The sequence below is a fragment of the Protopterus annectens genome, chromosome 3.part1, assembly GCF_019279795.1.
Source record: "Protopterus annectens isolate FY-2018-M chromosome 3.part1, PAN1.0, whole genome shotgun sequence".
NCBI lineage: Eukaryota > Metazoa > Chordata > Ceratodontiformes > Protopteridae > Protopterus > Protopterus annectens.
The window spans coordinates 1003940794-1003968568 of record NC_056732.1 but is presented as its reverse complement, the minus strand read 5'-3'; the positions used below and the strand labels follow the sequence as shown (position 1 = coordinate 1003968568).

Here is a 27775-nt window from a genome sequence, read left to right as displayed (position 1 = left end):
TGTATGTACCTTTTATTTTCGTTAGTGTCTTGGTAGAGTTTGTTAACATTTGGACTGGACTTCATCCAGGCAGCGCACTTACTCAGCCTTATATAGTCTGTTACATTGTGAGTGAAGTTAATGATCATTGACTGGAATTAATTTTCTTTTTTCTTATTCAGCTCTCTGACTTTCTTGAATGACTGACCTTTTAGACTGGTTGCTGTCAGTTCACAGATGCATTACTTTTTGTTATATTTCATTGTTATCCATCATATTTCATTGAACCTGCATTCCCTTTTCAAGAATGATAGAAGACTGTATTTATATCAAATATGGAAATCTGGAGAGGAATCTGGTGAGATTCTCATGAGATGCACAATGTGCCATTAGATCTTCAATTCTTATTTAAACCACATCAGAAAGACAGAAGCTCAGTTTAACATACTGTTTAAAGAAGGTAATGTTCAGTGTGAGCACCTCACCCATTACATTTAGTACTACACTATCAGTACTGGTATATGGGTCCCAATGACTCCTATGGGGAGGAGACCCTCAACTTCTGCTTTTACTTAGCATCACTTCTCTTTCACTTGCAAAATTGTTAGTTTGCTTCATTGAATGTTGAATATTCAGACTCTATTTAAATTTTGTTCAGAGGTTCATAGATTAGTACTAGGCAAACTGCCTAAACAGGCCATTTTAAGCTAGTCATTTACCCCATGTAAGACTCAAACCCTGTACTTTATGTCTGGAAGCTAAACACTTTAACCATTATGCCAGTCTCCCACCACAAATATTTACTATCTAAGCACTTAGGTTCATAGGTTAGTATTAGGCTAACTGCCCTTGCATGGCATTTTAAGACTAGCCAATTATCCCCTTTGAGAATTAAACTCTGCACGTTGTAGCTATAAGGCAAACACCTTAACCATTGTGCCATCTCCCAATGTTTATGTGAGCTTCCAATGTACGTAAATATATAGATACATTAAAATATTACAATGTGATCACAACAATAACCAGAAACTGTATTTAACAAGTAAAGTCATAATTCTTGGAATGTAAGCTTATGAAAATGGAATTCCATTTCTTAATAACAATAAGTGCTCATGTCTATATCTTCATTTTTCTCTATCAGCTCTTATGAGCGTGTAATTGTTGAATGACCCACTGAAGCATGTTTATCTGCTCTGTCATTCATGATATGGTTTCCCTGGGTTTTATTATCTTTCTTCCAGGTTTAATCGTGGTAGTTGTTGTATTTTACTGGTTTCCACTTTTTCCACTTCCTTATTACTACAATTCATTCTGAAGGGTCACCACAGAGACCTGTAACTTCTTCAGTTTGTCAATTTGATTGGTCCACTCTGTTTACCTATTTGCTGTCCCCGTCTTTCCAGCATGTTTCCAATTTCAGCAGCAGCTAATGTTTTCTCAATGTTCTTAGGTTCATAGGTTCATAGGTTTATACTAGGCTATCTGCCCTAAGGCATTTATAAGCCTAGCCCAAAGTTTTGTGGCTTACGCCACCCCTTATATGAAAAAATACTGTGCCCATTAGTTTGTTGTGCCTCTGTCCAGCAGTGACACAGAGATGATTCCCAGGGTAAACCTACGATCTCCCATCCACAGGTCAAGATTTCTCTTGAACAGAGCCAGCGAGGTGCTCTGCCTCACATGGACCGGGATTTTATTCCACAGCATAGGGAGTCTCTGAGTGATAAATCTATCCCTCCAGCATGTCCTATTTATGTCCGTGCTAAGGTTTAAGTCGCTTGCTCTAGTGGTTTTGGTGGATTTGGATTTTTTGAGGTGGAGCATGTCCATTAATTCCGGGTTGGACATGGCCTTGTATGTCAGGCACATGTCACCTCTGAGCAGACGGTATGCAACTGAATAAAGCTGGAGTTTCTTCAATCTGGCAGCATATGACAGATTTTGGAGTCCCTTTATCCTTTTGGTGAGGAACTTTTGGGGTCTCGACAATTGCTGCAGATGTCGGGTGAGATACATCCCGAATGGGGCATTGTACTCGATCATTGGTCTGATAAGTGAAGAGTACAGGGGAACAATGACCTCACTAGATCTGGATGTGAATCCCTTCATGATCAGGTGGGCAATGTAGAAGGTCTTTCTAACCACTTTAGCAACGTGAGTGTCAAAAGAAAGGCCACTGTCAACCTGGGTCCCCAGGTCCCTGATAACCTCTTCTGTGCTTAGTGGATTGCCACCTATATGGTAGCTTGGGGTTGCCTTGTTTTTCCCGAAGGGTATGACTATACAGTTTTTGGCATTTAACTTCAGGCCATGGCTCTGGCACCAGCTATCTGTTTCCGTGAGTCCCTTCTGAAGGATATCCGTGTCCGATGCACTTTCCACTATGGCGCCCAGTTTGCAGTCGTCTGCAAACTTTGTCAGCCAAAGTCCTCCCATGTTGGCCTGTACTTCTGAGAAGTAGATGCCGAACAATAGGGGCCAAGAACCGAGCCCTGTGGGACACCACTTGTGACCGGCTTGGAGTCTGACATAGCGCCAGCAACTCTAACCCTGTGGGTTCTGTCCTTAAGCCAGTTTGCAACCCATCTTGTGACATATGGGTTTACATTTAAGCTGGTAAGTTTTTCTACAATACCCGAGTGGGGTATTGTGTGAAAACCTTTGCAAGGTCAAGGTAGGCTGTATGGACTGCCTTTCCCTCATCAATGGCCTTGGTGACTGTTTCGAAGAAGTCGACCAAGTTCAAAAGGCATGATCTGCCCTCGACGAAGCCAAACTGGGTGGATTATTTTTAATTGCAAGTATATCAGTATTTTATGGTTACTTATTACTTCACTCTTCCCAATAATGCTTCATCACATTGGAATAAATTCTCAGCCTTGTTATTTTGACAAATGTCTTACTTGTTCATTTTTTTTAAATTTCAGTGTGTTGTAGTTCTGTCATATGCTTTATATTATCTTGCATCTGGAAATGCAGATAATATTGTTATGATCTCAGTTTATCAATAAAATATTGCTTCCTTTGAGCATCAAAACATATCTAAACCAAATTCTAAATTTACTGTTTGCCTCTAATTAGTTGAATTCGATGAGCTAGAATTTGAAAAAAAAAGCAAGAAAAATGTATGCAGAGTGGTTTGATAACTTTTTAAAATAAACACCTAGCTTAATGTGACTGATCTGAGATGTAGGGTAAGAATCAGAAAGCCTTGTTGTTAGCTAGAACAAAGCAGTGTTCAGCACTGTGTCAAATGAAAATCCATCCATCCAGCCATCCATACATGCATAAATGAATACATATCAGTTTATATAAACTGTGTTTAGTGCCATCTAGTGGCCACTATAAGATTCTTCATAATCAAATTGCCCTCACCACAAGGTAAGTAAGTTTTTGCATATATATGGCTTAGAATTTCATGGCACAGTGTCCTTCATGTCACAAAGCACAGGGAATGCAGCTTATCTTTTGTTGTAGTCTGATGTCACTACAAATGTTGGGCTACTAATGGCAACGACAATGAGATAGGAAAGACTTTCATATCTCACCACTATGTTCCCATATTGTGAGGTGTGTCACACATTTTAGCCCTCAAAACACCTTTGTACTGCACAACGATGGTGATTTTATCACTGTGCAATGATATTTTTAAGCAATAACCCATGATTAGGTGTGGATAATGCTGGATTTAGCCACAGTTGCTGTGGTTTGATCATGAGGGCGAAGCCAGAGCCATCAAACAAAGTCAACTGTGGGTAAATACAATCATATTATTTAAGAAATAAATTGCTTACCTTTCTTAAAAATGTCTTTGCATAATGGTGCTGTAGTGTTCCTCCGCTTTCTTCTGCCTTTTCTGATGTACAGCCCATGTGTATGGGACTTACATTCCCACGCTTGCACAGTACATTAGTACAGTACAGGAAAGCAACAGAGAAGAGAGAATCTTCACTGCTGTTTTTTTTAAGACATTTTATGATGGACAGCCTAAATACATGGAAAGTCATGTATGTTTCTGTAAATTTATTTTTGCAGAATGCACCTGATTTTTCTTGTATTTTGCAGTCCTGTAAGAATATGCCAATAAAAAAGTCTAGCTGCTAATACTTCAGCAGCTGGACTTTTTTCTATTGATATATCCCCGATTTACAATGGGCATGTTGGTTGCACTGTCCAATCAGTGTGCACGTTTTTAAATAACATTAACCCGTTATCGTATAATAAATATATAATTTATGGTACTATAAAGACCACAGCACTATGAACTGGAATACATTTAAATATACTGTGCTTTGGCTTTCCCTTCTTGGCTTTTAGTGTCTGTTACACATTCTCACTGCTTGTCACACTCTATATCACATTATTACTATGCAACACACCACAGCTATTAGTTAGTGAATGTTCACTTTATTGCTATTTGAATGCCAATTATATTAAAGAGGAAGCTCAACCCAGGTTAACTCTGAACTGCTTGACATTTTTCCTGATTCTCACCCTTCACTAAGCCTACAGATTAAACAAATGCTTGTTTAGAACTAGTTTGCTGCAATATGTGCCTCCAGCATCTTTCATCCAGTGACCACTTATGCCTACGTTTACAATTTAACAGATACATGCCATCTAAATGGCTGAAGAGGTGTAGACATAGATTTCTGTTTTGCACTTAAAGCTCATGTTGTTGCTATACTAACTCCTGTCATTTGAAACATGTGAACATACCTCCAACGTTGCCCCACATACTTAAGAACTGTTCACATTATTTTTAGATGTTGGCCCTTAGACCTGTAAGCATTCCTGTTTCTAGACCTGGTATGTAGTTTACAAAGTTCTTGGAATTTTCTCTGTTCTGTAAGCTTTATAATCCCCTGAGCTGATTATGCAAATGTGCACTAAACTGAGTTTGTAAACTAGCATGGTTATACCCGTATCTGAAAGACTGGCTTTAAGGGTACAGATACTAGACAACTGTAATTTAGTTTGTTTAAATATTACTATTAGAATTGTGCTTACTTAAAATACTGGTGCTGCAGATGTTGAAAAATTGTCTGAATACTTTTCTTTTTTTTCCTCTTCTCATCTTCTGCTTCTTCTCTTTTCATATTCTACTTCTCATACCTTTATTTGTTGAAGGACCAAGTGTCGCTAGAGCACATAGCAACACATGACTGATGCATACTATGGGGCTATCTTAGTGTCCTGTGTAACTTAAGAACTGCAGAGACACAAAGGGCTATAAGCTTTACAGCGAAGAAGACCATGAATGGCATGAAGTCGTCATAAAACTAAGATGGCAAAAATGGTCTTGCCTACACAAAGGCCAAGAGAATAAAATTACACAATGCGGCATGTTTTAGTTAGCCTTACGCCTGCTTTATATTAATGTAATGTGCTTTACTGCCATCTGCTGGGCAGAGGTAGTTGATGCATCCAATTAAACTGACCACAGTCTGAGACTGATAGGCACACTGCTGTTACTAAATGTGCTACAGAAATACAGGTGAGTCATGTGCTTTAAAAAGTAATTCACACTCAGACTATTAAAGTCTTCAAGTGGTAAAGTAACATTGGAAAGTACCTGCGCTTGTTGCAAAATGTTCCAGCTATGTTATAGGTGGTATTCAGACTTCTGTCACAACAAATGTATGATACACATATCAAAACTACTACAGCTAATTTTCAAAAAAGGTCAATGCCATGACTTTTATTTATTTATTTATTTATTTGTTGTGAATTTTTGTAGGATAAGGTGCAGCTGGATGCTGAAGTACATGGGTATAGTAAAAGTGATAAAATTTGGAAGTTATGCCAGACATTAATGTATCTCTTGGTAGGAAACTTAGTTTATTTGGTAAATGCATATGTACGTAAAACCTACAAAGTTCTGCACATGAATGTTCCACCCTAAGTCCATAGTACTGTTTAATTTTTTATCACATATTTTGTATGCACATTTGTGGATGGATTGTATGCCTCCCTTGTTAACTTTTTCTGCCCCTCCAGATTATTCTTCTCCATATAAACTGTTACCTCCTCTGTGTCTCCATTAAAGGTATCTGCTTAAGACCTGTCCAATCAGCTTGTCCCTAGACAAGTCAGCAGCTCACACTAACTCTTTGATGCGCACTGCACCCACATGGATGCTTCCAAACGTAAGTCATAGTCACATAGATATGTCAAAGGCATGTTCTGCAGTTACACTAGTTGGCCAGCCTAGGACTTCCAGTTTTATATTCAAAAGTTTTTCACATGTGAAGTAGACAGTCTTAGTTGCTTGCTTACCTGTACTGGATTCCTGTTTGCTGAAGCCAAGCCAAAAAGGTCTGCAAGGTATTTTTTTCTATGTGCATATCCACTATTGTGCCTGTTCTGATGTTAAAAGTGCTGCTTGGCTGCCACAGGTCAGTCTGTAGAAAGGAAATCAACATGAATTAATACATTTTAATGTGAAGTGCCTATTTGTTTGCAGGTTGTAACACTGCTTAAAATGAGGAGACAGTTTACCTTTTGGAACCCTCCATTAGACCACATTACTATGCTAAGTTGATTGTGCTTTTTGGCTTGACTCCCCTTCGCTTTATACAGAATATGGCAGGTTAACAAGAAAATAGGCCAATGGATAAATTTATACTAACTCTGTTTATATATGGCATGTTATACATTCCAAAAACAAATATATGCAAATATATGTATGCAGAAACTTATGATCACAAACTGAGAAATTTATATTAGTTCATTTCCTTGAAGTGTACCGTGTTATATAAAACTCCATAAACTATACCAGCAGGTTCTGAAAATAACTATGAAATAGACCCCCCCCCCCAAAAAAAAAAGAAATATACAAAGCTGCTAACTTCCTTTTCATATGTTTTCTAATTTGCTGATACTTATATGTTGACATTGCCCGGAGTGCATGTGTAACAGGATATATTTTTAATAATGGACCTGTTGTCATTTTATACTATATTTATTGGTATCGACTAGACTTTAAGACTGTAGTGCTCTAATCATATTAATGGGTACATAAGTCTTGAGTTTTACTGGTGATTAAATGTATCTGCAGTTAGGACACAGCATACTATATAAACCCCCTCCCATTTACTGTAATAAGGAGGCCCTTTGTGTTAAGAAGACATTAGATCTTCATAGTGCTGCAGAAATGCAAAAAATAAAGTGAAGTAGATCTGAAATGCTGAGAAAAAGATATAACATTACTATTGGTTAGAAAAAAAAAACATCCTGAAAAACACAAACAGGTCTTATAAATCACCTGATTAAAATTCAACAAGTAATTAAAAGGCATCACAGTTCATAGGTTAGTACTAAGCTAACTGCGCTTGTGAGCCATTTTAAGCCTAACCAACTTTAAAACCTAGCAAATTTCCCTTGGTGAGAATCAAACCCTAAATCTTTTTGTCTATGAAGTAAACATACTAACCATTATGCCAGCCTCCAAGTTAAATCATACATAGATCAAACATAATTGTAAACTGCAAAAATGTCACTCTCATCATCTGAAAGTATAGACATTATTAACTATCTCTTCCTGGATGTTAATGAACATTATACCATGGCATTGGGTACCATAGGTGAAATGGACTGATCACTGAAACAGGCAAGAAGAGTTAGCAATGAGGTTAATTTTGTTTAACTTAAAGCCAACTTCAGAAAATGGTTGCCCAGTCAGAGTACTATTTAGCGAGGAATTGTAAACTTAATATGATGCTTTCCTCTCTAAATGGTGCAGTTACCCACAATTTAAATAATGAGCACTTTCATAAAGCAATTTCCCCTGCAAACTTGCACCACATTAAAATATTTCCTTATTCTACCTTGCCAAAGTCAAAATACCATGTGATGCCAGAAGCACTGGTGACAAAAATACCCTATGATGTCAGAAGCTTGAGTGACAACATAACCTCTGATATCTCATCTCTGTATTTAATTTTGATTTGAAGCTCTTTATTTAAGGTTCGATCACTTCTATTTTGTGTCTTATTCCAGTATTACATTTGTTTTGTTTTAAGTTTTCTGTTCTGTTGGAGTTTTAAGAGTTCTTGGCTAGGGTCAGTTAAAAAAGTTATCAAAGAATTCCTTTGCAAGTGTGAATAGTATCAATTAATTAGTGGGGGAGCTGAGAAGCATCATTTCTCTTTTATTTAGAAATATCTGTAGTTAGCTGAAGTTATGTATGGTCTGCATTGCTCTGATTATCACTCATCTCTGCATTTAATTTTGACTTGAAGCTCTTTCCTTGTTGTGTCCTTAAATTTGGTGGCTTTTGAATTTTCAGCCCCTGCTATAAATCTCATTTTGGACACTCTTCCCAGTCCCATCTCATCACTTTTTTCTACTGAGTACACATAGATCATTTGAGAAGGCTCACCCCCTTATTTTCTCAACCTTGAGTTATAGTGTTTCATCCCTTCCTACTTAACCTAAAAAAATTGCACTTCATGCATCTGTTTTTACTCTATTTGTGTTTCATGCTACTTTATTTTGCTTTTGCTGCTTGTTTTTAAAAGTACTCAATTGCATTTTGTTCTGCTGCATTTATTATTGCTTGTTAGTAGCCTGATTAAATTGTTAATTGTTATTTTAAGCCTTTTGGTTTAAGCACTTGGGATTCAGGACAATTGTTTTACATTAAGAAGGTTTGTGGTCTACACTCTTGTAGCAGGAGAGGTAGCTTACATCCGTCTAAGTTGGGAATTGCTGGTTGAAGGCTTAGTGTCTGTTATTCTGAAAGTGTCTTAGTTCTGGTTTAAGCACTTGGGCTTCAGGCCAGTTATTTTACATTAAGAAGGTTTGTGGTCTGCACTCTTGTGGGAGGAAAAGGTAGATTCTGCCCTTCTGAGCTGGGACTTGCTGGTTGAAGGCTTATTGTGCCTGCTTATTTGAAATGTTTCTTTCTGAAATTGGTGCATCTTGTTTGCTGTAGCATAGACTAGATTCAGGCCTGCTGAATCTAGCTCTGTTTGCATAACCTGAGCACTAAACTAGGCCATCTTTTTGGAGAGGGTTCCCTGCACCCTTGTGGCAGGAGTGTGCAGTTAGAACTTGTCTGATTGAAGACTGCTGGAGCAGGGCTCAGTTTTGAACTTTTTTATTGGCTAATTGGTTAATTTGTTTAAAGCAGTTTGCTGTTGTTTGCTTCTGTTATATTTAAGTGTGTATCTGTTTTCCTGTGTTAAATCGACCTAAACAGAGTTTAAATATCTTTAGCATTGTCTGGTTACAGGTTTTGCTGTATCCAGATCTGTTTGTGTGATTCCTGTGTTTCTTGCTACTCCATCTTGTGTTGACCAGGGCCTGCCTGCACTTAGTGGGAGTAAGTAAACTGGTTGGAACTGGTCTGGCATAGGGTGTTGAGCTAAGGGCTCAGGGACAAGGGTCGATTGGTCAATTCCAGTGTTTGTATTTTACTTTTGTTTTTGTGGTATTTAAACCCAGCATTTGTGTGGGTTTGTGCTTGTTTGCCTGTTGTGCACACACGCTGCACTGTTGTTTTAACCCTTTCTAAGGTATTTCAGTTGCATTTTCTTCCTTACCAGCACTCCTGTGTAAGTGAGGCCCTCACCTGCAGCTACTGTATTGATTTTGTCCAGCCCTACTCACACCTATAGGTACTCTCCTCAAATAGTACCCACTGTACTATCCCTGACCTCTCTTCCACAGATTAAGATAAACATGGACGGACAATTTCCTATGGTTTCTCCTGCTAGTCTGGTTGATATGGGCATCCTAAGACAGTGTAGCAACTGCCTTATGCACACGGACAACCCTCTACTACCACCTAGGAACACAATATGTGAGAGATGCAATAACATTAAGAACCTAGAAAGGTTGCTGTCTCAGTCACAAGCCAGTACATCTGGCACTGAGAAGGTTGTCTGCACAAACAAACACCACACCTCTAGCATTACCCACATCTGTACAACACATGCCTACATATGTGGGGGGTTCTCAACAAAAGCATGCCTAAACAAAAGAGACCTCCAAAGCAAAAACACACAGGCACATCACAACCCACAGCACCAAGCATAACACATAGTACACACGTCTGTGTCTCAGCCTCTAAGGCCCAGCCACAAAACCAACATACTAGTCATTGGAGACTCTATCATGAGACACACAGATGTGGCCCTTACTAGACTAGACAAGGAGAAATTCACGGTAAGTTGCTTTCCAGGAGCTAGAATCTGCCATATCACGCACATACTCAAGTCTCTTAACAACAAGTACTGTTATGACTCTATCATAGTCCATGTTGGTGTGAATGACTTGAGACATACCTTTCTGAACTATATGAAGAGAAGCATGATTGAGCTTGCTGAATATGTGTTCCAGGCATGTATGTCCCTAGCCTTAAGCAGCATCCTACCATCACCCAGAATGATACCTTAGTACAAAGAAAATGATTGACTTTAACAATTGGCTTAGTTTATGGTGTCAGTCCAAGGATACCCAGTACCTGACAGCCTGGGAGGAGATGACTGACAGACCAGGATGCTTTGCCAGAGATGGCCTTTATCTGTCTCCCCTGGACTTCAGGCTTCTGGCAAATGCTCTTGCCTCCCCCATAGTGCCTTTTTTAGGCAAAGTCATGAGCACAAAATTACCATCATGAAAAATTCTTCTAAACGAAATTTAAAGGTCATGCTGCTAAACGCTAGGAGTCTTAGCATGGAACTGTACTCATTGCAAGCATTCCTTGCCCTGGAGGATGCTGACATTTGTGCAGTCACTGAAGCCTGGTTCAAAGCTGTGGAGAGTACCACAGGCTTACTGAGTTACTCATCCTAACATACTTTCAGACCCCAAAAGGAGGGCTACAAAGCCAAATGAGGTGGAGTTTCATAGGTTCATAGGTTGGTACAAGGCTATTGGCCCTAGGGCCTATAGAAGCCTAGCCATAACAATTCCCTGGCTATTTCTTCCCACACTATTTACTTACCTGGACCCCTGTCTAGCAGGGTGACTGATGTAATCCCTGGGGTGAATTTCCTTTCTCCCATCCAATCATCAAGGTTCCTTTTGAAGAGGGTCAAACAGGTGCTCTGCTTGACATGTATGGGCAGTCTATTCCAGAGTCTGGGCAGTCTCTAGGTCAGGAAAATATCCATCCAGCATGTTTTGTTTATTGTGATGACAAGGTTTAGATCCCTGGAGCATGTGACTCTGAGGGATTGGGATTTCTTTAAGTGTAGCATGTCCAACAGCTCTGGGTTTGACATGGCCTTGTATGTTAAGCAGAGATCACCTCTGAGTAGACGATATGTGACAGAGTATAGCTGGAGTTTTTTAAGGCAGTCAGCATAGGGCATCTGCTTTAGGCCTGTGATTCTTTTAGTGAGGAATTTCTGCGGCCTTTCCAGTTGTTGCAGATGTCTTGAGAGGTACATACCAAATGGGGCATTGTATTCTATAATGGGTCTAATGAGGGATGAGTACAGTGGGACAATGACCTCCTTTTTTCTGGATGAAAAGCCCTTAGTGATGAGGTGTGCCACATAGAAGGATTTCCTGACTGTTGTGGCGATGTGGTTATTGAAGGTGAGACCACTGTCCACCTGGTGTTTAGTGTACTGCCACCTATATGGTAATTCACAGGTACATGTTTTTTCCCAAAGGGGATAACTGTACATTTATTGGCATTGAGCTTGAGCCCATGGCTCTGGCACCAAGCATCTGTTTCTGTAAGGTCCTTTTGTAGAGTATCAACATCATTTGGGGATTCAATAATGGCTCCCAGTTTGCAGTCATCTGCAAACTTTGTTAGCCAGAGTCCCTTAGTGTTGGCCTGTACTTCAGAGAAGTAGATGCCAAACAAGAGAGGTCCCAGGACTGAACCCTGAGGTGCTCCACTTGTCATTTGTCTGGAGCTGGATTTGGAGTCAGCTACTTTTACAGTGTGGGTTCTGTCAGTAAGCCAGTTGGCAACCCATTGAGTGACGTAGGGATTAATGCCCAGTTTAGTAAGTTTATCTATGATTCCAGAGTGGGGGATGGTGTCAAAGGCCTTGGTGAGGTCCAGATAGGCTGTGTGGACTGCCTTACCCTCGTCCATGGCTCTGGGGACTGATTCGAAGAAGTCAATCAGGTTCAGGAGACAAAATCGGCCCTTCACAAACCCAAACTGGGTGGGGTCCAGTGTTTTACGGTTGCCAATGTCTTTGTTTATAAGTTCCATGATAATTCATTCCATGACCTTGCAGATCAGACACATCAGACTGATGGGGCGGTAGTTCCCGGGATCCAAGGTGGATCTCCCCTTGTGGAGTGGGATAACTGTAGCTGTTCAATATTTATCAAAGGCATACACTCCTCCAGGCTGGTCAAATGGTATGACACACAGGAGACAATTCAAGTGTAGTTAACTGTTGACAAAACACCAATTCAAATCATAGCTAGCTACAGACTTCCAACCATGACTCAGGACACCCACTCCACCTATCTGGACTTTCTTGAATCCATCAAGATTCAACCCAATACCCTAATCCTAGGTGACTTTAACTACCCAACTGTAGAGTGGAAGACCTATTCTAGCCCAAACATGAATGCCCAGAGATTCCTCGACTTCGTCAATGCCAATGCATTGGATCAGCTGGTCAACACTCCTATGAGAAGTGAAAATATCCTGGACCTGGTCCTAACCAACATGAGTAGCCACTGTAGCACCTCTACAGTGTCATCCTCCTTAGTAAGATCTGACCATAAAGGAATTACTTTTGAAGTACTACTCATCACTCATTAGACCCATTATAGAGTACAGCGCCTCTTTTGGTATGTACCTCACAAGACATATACAACAACTGGAGAGGCCACAGAAATACCTCACAAAGAGGATTACTGGCCTCAAACAGATGCCCTACGCAGACCGTCTCAAAAAACTCCAGCTTTACTCCGTCGCATATCGCCTACTCAGAGACAATCTCTCCTAAGATACAAAGCTATGTCAAACCCAAAGCTGTTGGACATGCTCTGCTTAAAGAAATCCCAATCCCTCCAAGCTACACGCTGTAGGGACGTAAACCTTGTCACCACAATAAACAGTCTCACAGACTTCCTATACTCTGGAATGGACTACCTATCTATGTCAAACAGAGCTCCTCACTAGCACTCTTAATGAAAAATCTTGATGATTGGATGGGAAATAGGAAATTCACCCCTGGGATCACTTCTGTGGCTCTGCTCGACAGGGGCACAGGAAAATAATTTTCTTGGGTGGTGAAAGCCAGGATACCTTTTTGGCTAGGCTTATATAGGCCCTTGGGCCAATAGCCTAGTATCTACCTATGAACCTATGAACCTAAGTTACCATCTTCCGTGACCACCCCCCCCCCCATTTGTCAGGGTCAAGCAAAAAAACTTTTTCAAAGCTGACTACAATCTCTTCAGAGCAGGTATAAGCAGCTTCACAACCACCATCCCTTCAGCTAGAACTAGCACTAATGTCCACTCCTACACCAAAAAATTATACGAGCACCTACATAGCTGTATGGACTCAGCAATACCTGACAGGACCAAATCATCTTCCTCAAGGAAGAGTAAACCTGTCTGGTGGATAGCAGCAATAAGCAAACTCTATAATAAAAGGAAAAAAATTGCTGTCCAGGACCAAGAAGAAGCAGGTGCCAAGTTGGAAGCAATCTCTCCTTTGTCTGAACAAGCAAATAAGATTACTGGTGAAATCCTCTAAGACTAACTTCGAGTCCAAATTGGCCACATCCACTAAGGACACTCACAAGGCTTTCTTCACATATGTCCGCAATCTCAGAGGTAACACCCAAATCTGCTCTGAACTGGTGGCCCATAACACCACATATACAAACGCCACAGATATAGCCAACCTGCTGTCAGACAGGTTCAGTAAAAACTTCACCCCCATCAGTAAACCACGACATCCCCAACACCTGCCCCCCTCCCTCATCACCAGGGAGCAGGTCCGTAATGCCCTCTCAAAGGCAAAAAATTCAGTCGCCTTGGGACCCGATAATATCCCTGGCTGTGTCCTACATGAACTCAGGGAGCTGTCAGCTCCATTAGCCACCCTATTCAACTAAATCCTGAGCACTGGCTTCATCCCAGCTGAATGGAGGACAGCCACTCTCATCCCTCTACACAAAGGTGGAGCGTCCACTGACCCAGGCATTTATAGGCCCATCAGCCTAACTAGCCTGATATGCAAGGCCATGGAATGCATTATCATGGACCTTATAAACAAGGATATTGGCAACCTCCAAACAGTTGACTCAACACAGTTTGGTTTTGTCAAAGGGAGATCATGCCTGTTAATCTTTGTTGACTTCTTTGAAACAGTCACCAAAGCCATGGACGAGGGGAAGACAGTGCACACTGCCTACCTTGACCTAGCCAAAGCCTTTGACACTATTCCTCACTTGAGCATAATAGATAAATGCTCTTAGCATGACATCAACCTGTATGTTACCAGATGGGTAGCTAACTGGCTCACTGATAGAATCCACTCAGTCAAAGTAGGGGAAGCCACCTCTAGTAGTAGACCCGTAACAAGCGGTGTACCCCAAGGATCAATCTTCAGGCCTCCACTGTTTGGGATATACTTTTCTGAGGTGCAAGCCAAAACCAGTGGTCTGTGGCTGGCCAAGTTGGCAGATGACTGCAAACTGGGTGCTGTCTTAAACTCCCCTAGTGATGTGAACATTCTCCAAGAGGGCCTTACCCAAATGAATGACTGGTGCCAGAAGCATGGCCTCAAACTGAATGCCAAGAAATGCATCTTTATCCCCTTTGGGGAAAATGGCATCCCCACTAATTATCATTAATTACAACGTACTAAGCACACAATCAGTCGTGAGGGACTTGGGCACCCAGGTTGATGGCAACCTCACTTTTGACCACCACGTTGCCTCTGTTGTATGGAAGGCTTTCTACATGGCCCACCTAATAAATAAGGGTATTTCATCCAGGAACAATGAGGTCATAACATCCCTCTACTCCTCCTTTATCATACCCATTATTGAGTACAATGTCCCCTTTGGCATGTACCTTGCCAAGCACATGCAGCAGTTGAGAGACCACTGAGGTTCCTGACCAGGAAAGTCCAGAGTCTCAAACACTTATCGTATACAGATAGGCTATAAGCCCTGTCCCTCTGGTCTCATACAGATTGCTCAGAGGTGACCTGTGTCTGACATACAAGGCCATCTCATACCCAGCCTTGATGGAGTTGCTACATATCCGTAAGACAAACTCCACTCGAGCTACCCACACACAAGGCCTTTACCTGGTCTGTAACATTAATAGAAGTTGTTGGCAGGATAGATTTGTGTCCCAAAGACTCCCCCATTTGTGGAATAGACTCTCTCTCCATGTTAACAGAGTACCTCTCTAGCCTTCTTTAAGAGGAACCTGGACGACTGGATGGGAAACAGAAAATACACCCCTGGGATCCCACCTGTGTCCCAGATGGACAGGGGAAACAGATGCTAACTTTGAGGGAACATGGGAGAAATTCTTGGCTAGGCTTATAAGGGCCTCTGGGCCAATAGCCTAGTATCATTCTATGAACCTATGAACTTATGTCAGAAGTTTGGATGACTTTATCTTTTTAGTGCAACTGCTTAACAGGTGGTACTTTCACCCCTATTGCTAGGAAGGTCAGAAAGCTGTAGACTCTAGCTCACTCTAGATACTTGGATTCATATTTCTATACTGACATTCCAGTGTGACAGTTGGGGGAGGGTGCTGAACTCATCAGTTGTCATCCTTTAAATTATACATGAAACTAAGGTCCTATTTGCTTGAATTTTTTGGAAATATAGGTGGATGTGAAGGATTCTATAACACTTATCAAAATAACAGTTTTCTACTATAATTAAAATGAAAGTTCCCCAAATGTTATATCACAATTTCCCCTAGTCACGTAAATACTACCTTAGGTCTCCACTGAAAATAGTTCACAATTCTTGTGGTACTAACCCAGTAAAGAAAAATAAAGAAAAATGAAAATAAAATCTGTGTTACACTCCTTAGGACAACAACTAAGTGAGCATCTTTACTCACGTAAAGAGTTCACACAACACAGACATTAAAAAAGTACAAAACATTCTATCCTGTTTCTGGAACAAAAGGAAGAAAACACATACCCAAAATCAATCTATCTATCTATCTATCTATCTATCTATCTATCTATCTATCTATATATCTATCTATCTATCTCTCTATCTATCTCTCTATCTATCTATCTATCTATCTATCTATCTATCTATCTATCTATCTCTATCTATCTATCTATCTATCTATCTATCTATCTATCTATCTATCTATCTGTCTATCTATCTATCTCTATCTATCTATCTATCTATCTATCTATCTATCTATCTATTTGTCTATCTATCTAGCTCTATCTATCTATCTATCTATCTATATATCTCTATCTATCTATCTATCTATCTATCTATCTATATATATATCTCTATCTATCTATCTATGTATCTATCTATCTATCTATATATCTCTATCTCTCTATCTATCTACCTATCTATCTATCTGTCTGTCTATCTATCTGTCTGTCTATCTATCTATATATCTATCTCTATCTATCTATCTCTCTATCTACCTATCTATCTATCTATCTATCTATCTATCTATCTATCTATCTATCTATCTATCTATCTACCTATCTATCTGTCTGTCTATCCATCTATCAATTTATGAACACACACCCAGCTCATACTGTCGGTGCTACGATTAATAGAAAATAATGCTACCTTTGAAAAACACTGCAGAGTTTTCTTCAACGCTGCATCTTACAATGTAGACCATGGTATAATGGTAATCCTGCATGATCCAGACATGGGTTAGTGCAATGATATGCTCATGCTTGTTGTGTCTGAGCACTCAGACTTCACCAAGTGAACATATCCCAGTGGGCGTGAGTATATCCATGCATATTGCCTACCTAGACCCTGTATTATTGACATAATATGTAATATATATTTAATTTAGAATATTTACAGAAATCACATTATCAGCAAGAAAACTGAGCTGTCCAAAATATTCAAAAGAAATAAGGCATTAATTAATTGTATAACACCATACGTTTAAGGATTAAGTGAGCACAGGAGCACAAAGCATAGAAAACATAAGTAGTTAGCTTATATTATATGTCATAGTGCTGACCACAGTGTTTGTATCAATTGTGTTAGGTGATTTTACCTGGAAAGTCTGTGTATCACATATTTACCCTAATAAACAAGAATCACATTATGTAAGCTAAAGAAATGCATGCACGTGTTATATGATGAGCTATGGATGCAGTATCTTGTAATCTGTCTACCACCACCTCCCCAAAACAAATCTGAAACCTGACAATACTTTAAAACAAGGTTAACATTTTCCATGCTAAAACTGCAACTGGACATCAGTTAAAGTAACAATCATATGACACTTTGGACAGTCACCGCCTTTGTTGGCTGACATTGGTCCTTTTAATTGAATTTACATGTCTTCAACGGTTAGTGTTGTCACCTCACAGCAAGAGATTCCCTGGTTCGATCCTTGGCTGGGGTGCCTTCTGTGCAGAGTCTGCATGTCCTCCCTGTGGTTGCGGGGGTTTCCTCCAGGTGCTCCGGTTTCCTTCCACATCCCAAAGACATGCTGTAGGTGGATTGGACACTCTAAATTGGCCGTAGGTGTGAGTGCATGTGTGTGTGTGTGTGTGTGTGTGTGTGTGTGTGTGTGTGTGTGTGTGTGTGTGTGTACCTTCTGTGGAAGGTTGGGCGCCGGGCTAGCAACTCGACACCATAAAACTCCACTGCCAGTCATGAGTGGACAGATGATCCACTGTGGCGACCCCTAACCGGGAAAAAGCTGAAAGAAGAAGAAGAATTCTACTGATGGAATTGGTCAGAAACTGTAAAGTTTGCACATCATTGCTAAAACCGTCTTTGTGTCATGCCAAATTAGGGAAAATGATATTATAAATCTGAATGTTTAATGCCCATGACTTAAAAACCACTATAATTCAAATATTAATTTGTACAACACGGCTTCATTATATATGTTTTGTGACACTTAACTAATTTGCACAGCATGGCTTACATGATATGTCCTTGGTGGCACTCGCCAGTTTGTACAGCATAGCTTACATGATATGTCCTTGGAGACACATACTAATTATTACAGTATGGCTAACATGGTATTTTCTTGGTGACATTAACTAATTAGTACAGCATGGCATACGTGGCATATTCTTGGTGGCACTCAATTTGCAATCAATGTTGTTGTTGTATGTCTTTCGGCTTTTTCCTGGTAAGGTGTCACCACAGCGGAACTCCTGTCCACTAATGATTGGCAGTAGATTTTTATGAAACGCCAAGGTGCCAGCTCAACGCCCAACCTTCAACGAAGACATACCCATTTACGCACACATGTCTTTCGAAAGCTACCCAACCACGGGGAGGACATGCAGACTCCACACAGAAGGCACTCCCAAGGCATGCCGAGAATTGAACAGGAGAACCTCTTGCTGTGAGGTAACAATGCTACCGCCATACCACCGCTGCATTCATTAATTTGCAATCAATAATAATGGAAATATGTTCCACTGATCTTGCATTACAAACAGCATAAAAATATGTGAATTTTAATCATTCAATGAAAAGGAAAGTTTTGTGAGGTTACAAAATAATTTGCTGTATATTTTTATTGAGGCAGATGTTTCCACAGAACCTGTTCTCAGTGTCAGCTGACAGTTCTGAAACACCTGGCTTCCTCATATTTTTTATTCTTTTGCAACTGAACTGAAGGTCATATGGCTCTAAATATTTCTTTGTCCTCTGATTTTTTGTCCTCTTTACTTAGCCCATGATTCTGTGGACTGTAACACTCCCTTAACTCTCTTAGAATCTATATTTTCAGTACTTCACAGTCTTACTGTAAATAAGTGTTTCTCAATATTTCCCCTAAGTGTTCGATTCCCCATTTTCAGTTTGTATCTCCATGTCCGTGGATTGCTTTCTTTCTCATTGTGATACTATTTGAGTTTGTGTTCCTTAAATATGTTACCTTAATATTGCATCAAATTATTATTCTCTTTTCCCTTCTTCATGTCTTTTCTCCAATGGATAATATCCATTAAACGTTTATTCCTGACTCACATTATTAATCTGGGAGGGAGGTGTAATGAGTAGATAGAAATCCTGAACGTATTTTTTAAAGTCTCCTTCACTATTTCTGTTTGACAACTCCATGCTTTTTAAACCTCTTTTCTGAACCAGTTCCCCAGCATTTATATTTTATTACATTTTCAGTACCTGACATTATATTTATTTTTTTCACTGTATTAACACCTTAGCAATTATAGCTATGGTTTTCAGTTTACTTAGCTATTCACTTGTTAGATTTATACACTTTTTTTACACACAAACGCAATGAAGTATTTATTTGGTATGAAAGCAATCTTTAAGTGTATCAGTTTATAAGTTACTAATGTTTATTCTGATAGCTGTCTAGTGGCAGATCTTTTTGTTAGTTAATTAGTCATTTTGTTAGTGAGTTGGCTTCTTAATAAAGTTTAGATTAGTAGCTTAGCCTTAATAAGCTGCTCTTATATTATATATTTTAATTTGTCTCTAGCTTTTTAGTTTCAGTTCTAATGCAGCACCGTCTTAGTTTACACTATGGTGTTCAGTGGGAAGGGGGACTTGGTTAAAGAAATGAGTTTAATGCTATTATTTCTTTTAACAGAACCACCCTCTGTAACCAGCCCCTTGCTCCAAATAACCTGGTTTATATAAATAACGAACGCCTTTAACGCTTTTCATTATTTTTTATTAGGTTCGCTTGTTTGTGTGCTCCAATAAAGGATATTCCATTTCTAACTCAGCTATGGACTACCTACTATTTTATTATTTTGTAGTACGTACTTTAAAGTTCAATTTTTATTAGTGAACTAGGGGCAAGGAGGGAACTTCATACTCTCCACACTGCAAAGTTTCTTCTTGGTTTGTTTTGGACTCAGTATAGGTTGCATACTGGGTTTTCTGAGACTTCGAGGGATACCATGGATTTTTCTTTTTGTTTGTCTAACTCCAGATATTAACTCCCTTTGCAGCTAAACTTCTTGAAAAACCTCCTCATATAACTTGAGACACTGCAAACAAACCACACCAACTCTCATTACCCCTAGAACCAAACTCCACAGCACTGCACATGCATTCTCCTCTCAGGTACCTTCTCTTTGGTAAACTCTCCCTGTCGACATGAAGGAAACTGTGACTTGCTTCAAAATCAGAATTCAACTCAAAAAGCACCTCTTGATCCAATTCAACACATGACATTTCACTTTCCACTTGTCTCTTTTCACAAAATTACTGAAGGTTTGCCCACTTTAGAAACTGATGTAAATGTTGTACATTGCACTCTGTTTCCTAGAATGTTTGTGTACAGTGCTTTTCTGTGTAGCTGAACTGAACTACTCTTTCATTGTTTACATTTCTGCCTTTTTGTGTGTGTGAAATGCTTTGCATTTCACCTGGGTTGAGCCTGAAATTGGTTAATACTGATCATTGCACTACTCCAGTAAATATACATAGATTTATACATAAATAAATAAGCAGATAGAAACATTGGTATCTGACCTGAGTAAAGTGTGCATCAAACTATACTAGACTCACAAAGAGTGGCATGTTTTAAAATCCTAGCATAATATTCATTGTACTTCATTTTAAGTATATCAAAGATCATCAATCCCCTGCAGTGATAGTGTTCATTTGTTTCATACACATTATGCACACAACTGATATTTCTGAAGAATATCAGGCCTGTGGAGCTAATAGCCCTGCATCTTATTGTCACCCGGGGTTGCCAGATTTCCAGCCCCCCAGGTAGGGACAAAAAAAAAAAAAGAAGGTCTCTCACAGCAAGTGAAGACCAAAAAAAAAGGTCTTTAATGCGGAACACACTTCCACATTAAAGAACTGTAGCTCTGCACTAAACACGGAGCTTCTCGTGTTTAATGCATTGCAGTTCTGCATTTAACACAAGAACACAAGTAGCTCCGTGTTTAGCGATTTTTTGATTGGCCCGTATACCGGTATATGGGCCAATCAAAAATCGCTAAACACGGAGCTTCTCGTGTTTAATGTGAAACACAAGAAGCTCCGTGTTTAGCAATTTTTGATTGGCCCGTATGCCAGGTATACGGGCCAATCAAAAAAAAAACAAACAAAGCAGAGGCTGGCCAGGATTTAAACCGGCAGTGTGGGACTCGGGATCAGGCTGCTGATCTCGGGACAGTCCCGCCCAAATAGGGACGTCTGACAACCCTGTTGTCACCCCACAGGATCCATTTTCCAAGAGCCTTTACTTGAAAGCTGTGAAACATAAACAGTGCTAAAACAGTGGCGGCTGGTGACTTCAAATCACAGGGGGGCTGCAGGAGACGCTGAATGGGTGGGGTCAAAGGGAAGGGGTGTGGTCAACCATAAAGGGGAGGAGCTATGCACAAAACCACAAAAAACTAACTTTAATTAAATACGCTGCCCTGGGTGGCAAACCATCATTATGAAAGTCCAATCAAGACAAAAATAAGTGTAGAAGAATAAAAATATTTCAATGCATTGGCTGCATGACAGCTTACTTAATATCTAGATGGAAGCAAAAGGTTGTGAGGCATGAAAAATAAATTACTTTTTAAATACATTACTGGAATGCCAGTCAAAATCAAGTATAAGAAAAACCAGAAGCACTCAACTCAAACCACTTCTCCTTGCACTGCAGTTCTAATTATAATATATTCAGCTTTATTAAAGTACCAAGTAACATGCTGAAAGTAGAAATCTATGTGATGCCCCCACTTGTAAAAATGTTTCTTATCCAAAAAGACCTGCTGCCTGGCAACTTGTTTCATGGGAAAACATGATAAAAGTAAAAAATGAAAAGCAAACAAGAAACAAGCTCAAGATACATTGCTTAAAGGATTACTGTACAGGTTATGGACCACACATGATTGGCATTCTGTTTAGTTTACGGGTAAAGTCTGTAGAGATGACTGGAAGTCTCCAACAAGTGTAATGAGCTTTTAAAATAATGGAATCCTGTCCTTTAATACCCAAGGCTTATACATTATCTAGTCAAGTATTCTCTGCATGGCAACAACAGAAAGGCTTTCAATGTTGGCAATTCTTTAACAGTATGCTTATTAAAGCTTACTTGCATCTTACGATGTCAGACAAGCTTACCTTATGGTCATTAAAGCATTGCTACTTAAACACAGAGCAACAGGCACTTTGAGTAATAAGCATAAATCAACAGTACAAAAATATGACAGAAACCAGACCATTCTACAAAATCCAGGACAGATGAAAAGCCACTGTAGTACTTATGCAGTGTGTCCTCCCCATCCAAGGTAGATACAACTACTCCTTGCCTTGCTTGGACACATCCAGAGTCACTACATGGGGAGTGGGGTGCAACAAGCATGTCACAATTTGAAATCTCTGGCTGACTGTGATGGCCCTGACACATTTGTCATACCTCTCAACCTCAAGAGCAAGAAATCTGGACAAAGCCATACACAGAAGTGGGACAAAGGCCCAACAATAAGGACAATTTTTAAATATTGCTCTAATAAACTTAGAAAGATAATAGAATAGGTCTTGCATTAGTATGAATTTTCTGAAGGGTATAAAATCTGAAACTCAAATGTCTGTCATTTTCTAACTTCAGTCTTTAGAGATTTGTCACTAATTTGCCAAAAACACAATTTTATGAAAAATGGACCAAAAATGTGATGCAAAAATATAAAATAGACACACAATACAGCTGCTACCTGTCAAAGAAGGGACACTTTAATATTAGTACTGCTACCTTGAGCAGCTGACAAAATAAAAGAATCTACATGCATTTCAAGTAATCTATAACTTTGATGATTACAGTTATTTCTTAATTGTAAACCCTCCATGTTTTCTTCCAAAATTGCTATTTTGATGAGGGATTATTAGGGAAGAGCAACATTTTGAGCCAAAATTGGGGACAGTTGAGAGGTTGGCTATGCCTAATTCTATAAAGCAATTTATTTGCATGTACCTCTCAACCTGTTAATGCAGTAAATCTGAACAAGGCCAAATATATGGGGGCACATATAAACAGTACTAAAAATTGCTCTTGTATAAATTGAGACAGTTGATAGAACAGCTCTTACTTTAACATGCATTTTTATGAAGGTTATGAAGTCTGAAACTTATTATTTAGTGACTTCTGGCAAATCATTTAGGAATTAAAACTACAAATTTTATGAACAACAAACCAAAAATAAGAAGCAAAAATCTATTCATTCTTTGAAAAACTGGACAGTTGGGAGGTATAGTTCAGCTTGGCCTGGCTGAGTTTGCTGCCCCCCCCCCCCCGACAAAATAATGGTTGAATGGAGCCTCTGCAGCCATTCCAATGAACCATTACTTGGCTATTTCACTCCATTTACCATAAACACTAATGTGCATACTGCTTTACTTCTATGATGAGTTGGACTTCATTTGAAAGTTTTATTTTGTATTTTACAGCACAAACATTAAGTCATCTGTTAAACAAAGCAATGCAGTCTCACAATGAAAACTTAGCATTAAAACTTCTCTGCCCTTGAAACTCACATTCATTGAAACAGCATTGAAACCCACATTCAAAGAAAATACATTTTGCCAGTGGCAGATAAAGATTAATTTTGGGCTGTTTTCGAATCATAGCCCCCTTGCATATGAAACATACATGTGCTCTTTGAAACACCTTCCTCATTGTACTAAAATGATATTCCTTGTACAATACAGTACACTTGTTAGAGGGTGTTTTAAATTTGTTTTGAACATTTTTCCAGTAAGCAATGAAACAAACCATATGCACCCATAATGGCAAAACTGCCCAGTTGAGAACATTTATCATAAAAAAGTCTACTCAGACTTCCACAGTCCACCATTATTAGTAAATATACACAATTCTACAGTCCACCATTATTAGTAAATATGCACAATTCCACAGTCCACCATTATTAGTAAATATGCACAATTCTACAGTCCACCATTATTAGTAAATATGCACAATTCTACAGTGCACCTTTATCAGTAAATATGCACAATTCTACAGTCCATTATCAGTAAATATGCACAATCTCTGAAGTAAATCATCTAAATAATTCCACATTAAAGAAATCTGTAAGTAATGAAGTGGTTGCTGCTAGCAATCACCTTTATATTTCATGGTTTCATTGAAAATAAAGTGTCTGTTGCCCTCAGGAATAAATTGCCTATATTACATTAAAAATGATAAGCTAGTAATAATATTGCAAGAGGAAATGGATGGCAAACTGATAACAGACTCATAGTTAGTATCTTCACCAAGGAGAACATTCTCAGTACGGCAGCATCCACCCCTTGTGGGAGTAGAACCCACAGCCTTCTGCATCAAAAGCAAGTACACAACCTGTTGTGCTATAGTATTAACTAGGCAAAACACTAAACTTCTATTCCCCTACAGCTCTCAGCTCCTTGTAAAATCTACTCAATACTCAACTGCATCCAACTCAAGCAGCTCAAGAAAACTGGAAAAGGCAAAATGTATTGGGGGGGGGGGGTCAAAAGCCCAAAAACCAGGGACACATTAAACATTGCTTGTATAATCTTGGAAAGTTGCTAGAATAAAATGTTGTGTTGCCACCATATATTTTACTGCCAAGGTCCCTGAGCAAAAACAGTCACAGTAACATACCACTACGCCATCAGCTGCTTTGTAAAAGAGAGGAAGACTGAAACTTAAATGGCTATCATTTAGTGAATTCAGTTCTCACCATAGCTGTCAACCTCTTAGTACAAAACACCTGGACAAACCCAGTAATGAGGGAATACAGCCCTCAAACATATTCAGTGAATTCAGTTCTTGCCATAGTTGTCAACCTTAGCACAAAAACCTGGACAAAGCCAATAATGGGGAATACAGTCCCAAGAATAGGGACAAATATAATAATCTCATCTTATAAACTTAGAAAATGGCTAGAAAAAGGCTGTGCTACTATGTATTCTGAAGAACATGAAGTTTGAAATTCAAATGCCAGTCAATTTTACTGCAGACAGAACAAAACAATTTTCAGCAGAGGCGAGGATTAATACTGCAGACACGTCTTTGTAAAATGGCAGGGAACCAGAGCAAATCCACACAAACACAGGGAGGAGATGCAGACTCCACACAGAAGCCACCCCAACCAAGCATCAAACCAGAAACCTATAGCTGTGAGGCAACAATACTACCACTGCACCATCAAATCTGCAAGGAATTAAACATTCAGAAACCTGAAGTCTGAAATTCAAATGCCTGTCAATTTTACTGCGGACAGAACAAAAACAATTTTCAGCAGAGACGCAGGGATTAATACTGCAGACACATCTTTGTAAAATGGCAGGGCACCAGAGCAAATCCACACAAACACAGGGAGAAGATGCAGACTTCACACAGAAGCCACCCCAACCAAGAATCAAACCAGAAAACCTATAGCTGTGAGGCAACAATACTACCACTGCATCATCAAATCTGCAAGGAATTAAACATTCAGAAACCTGAAGTCTGAAATTCAAATGCCTGTCAATTTTACTGCGGACAGAACAAAAACAATTTTCAGCAGTGACGCAGGGATTAATACTGCAGACACGTCTTTGTAAAATGGCAGGGCACCAGAGCAAATCCACACAAACACAGGGAGGAGATGCAGACTCCACGCAGAAGCCACCCCAACCAAGAATCAAACCAGAAAACCTATAGTTGTGAGGCAACAATACTACCACTGCACCATCAAATCTGCAAGGAATTAAACATTCAGAAACCTGAAGTCTGAAATTCAAATGCCTGTCAATTTTATTTAACATTTGTTAATCAGGACAGTCTGACTTGGAACAAAAAAACAATTTTCAGCAGAGGCCCAGGAAGAAATAATGCAGACATGTCTTTGTAACATGGGAGGACACAAAAGCAAACCCACACAAACACAGGGAGAAGATACGGACCCCACAAAGAAGGAACCCCAGCCAAGAATCAAACCTGAGAACCTGCAGCTGTGAGGCAACGATGCTACTACTACATCATCAAATACCAAGCATTGCAACATTTACAAACCACAGTTATTATGAGGAACAGATCAGATCAAATATGAGGCAAAAATCTGCATTTTTTTTACAAATGGTGGTGGGTCGGGAACTCAAGTCTTTAACACCTGCATACAGGGTACAGGGTTCAAGCCTGAGGTATTCCACACCACCATGAGCACCTGGGGCATTTACACACACACACACACACACACACACACACACACACACACACACACACTTAAAAGCACCAACATATCCAGCTAACACAAACTAATCTATCCAGTTAAAAGCACCAACATATCCAGCTAACACAAACTAATCTATCCAGTTAAAAGCACCAACATATCCAGCTAACACATAAAGTAAAATGCACCATACACTTACCTGTCTGTTCTCCATACCATATCCTGCCTGTGCAATACTCACAAAGACCTGCGAGATCCCAAGCAAAGCTCCTTCCCGATGAGATCCCAAGTAAAAGCTCCCTCCCGATGACGAGACTGTTCTGACTGCTGCTGTTGCAGTCCGGATGTGACATATAATCCCAGAGAGTCTGTGCACTTTAAAAGTGCACAGACGTCTCCTTGTGTCCCTCTATGGGGACTGCCTTGAGCATGCGCATAGACCGACAGTAGTCGGGACTACTGCGCATGCTCAATTAAAAAATAATTTTGTTTTGTTTTCTTTTCTAATTTTTATTTTGAGGGGGCTGCAGTCCGGCAGCCCGATGCCATGAGCCACCCCCGTGCTAAAATGAAAACATAGTTTGATAGCTTGGTGACTGAGAACAATCTTATTTAATGTTGTCATCAAGACCATTTGGTTGATTTGTTTTTGATATTTATTATGGTAATGTAACACAAATCAGCCAAATGCCTTTCAATATTATACATAAGAGTCAGTGTTTAGAGATAAAGCTGTGATATTTGTTTGGGATTGATTTAAGGATTAGTGTTAGGATTATGACTGGGGTATAAAATACAGTTGTGTAAGATGCATTTATTTATTATAGTAAATGTTTGAATTCCTTATTGCTGCAGTACCCCCTAAGCTATATGGGTTGTTTCTCTGCCTGGAAACAAAACTGGCCAGATTCAAAAAGTTCTGGCTCCCCCACTCTCATTCTGATTGACTAATCCTGTGGAGGGATATCAGCAGCTTGAGTGAAGCTTTCTTATTAGGTTCATAGGTTCATAGGTATGTACTAGGCCAATGGCCCTGGAGCCTTTACAAGCCTAGCCCATAGAAGTGCCCTGGCATTGTGCTGCCCAATGTTAGTTCCCAGTGCCTCTATCAAGTAGAGCCACTGGAGTGATCCACGGGGTGAACTTTCTATTTTCTATCCACTCATCAAGATTTCTCTTGAAGATGGCCAGTGAGGTGCTCTGCTTGATATGCATGGGAAGTCTGTTCCAGAGCATGGGCAGTCTCTGGGTTATGAACATGTCCCTCCAGCATGTTCTGTTGATTGTGATAATGAGGGTGAGGTCTCCAGAGAGTGTGATATGGAGGGATTGGGATTTCTTTAGATGAAGCATTTCTAACAGAGCTGGGTCAGGCATAGCTTTGTAAGTCAAGCAGAGATAGTCTCTTAGTAGACGATATGAGACCAGAGAATAGCTGGAGTTTTTTGAGTCTGTCCATGTAGGGCATGTATTTAAGGCCTAGGATCCTCTTCATGAGGTAAT

The 27775-nt window shown here is 39.7% G+C and overlaps 1 protein-coding gene across 2 annotated transcripts in view; it reads right to left on the bottom strand.

Moving 5' to 3' along the window:
• The window catches only part of CPA6 (carboxypeptidase A6), a 1209807-nt gene that overhangs the window by 600394 nt on the left and 581638 nt on the right, over positions 1-27775 (bottom strand). Inside the window, exon 3 of one of the 2 annotated variants that reach the window (XM_044067161.1) lies at positions 6259-6383. In XM_044067161.1, coding sequence (XP_043923096.1) covers positions 6259-6383 — 125 coding nt within the window. Of the gene's footprint in view, positions 1-4989; positions 5118-6258; positions 6384-27775 lie in introns of those variants that run through there. The other variant, XM_044067162.1, reaches the window with a different exon arrangement.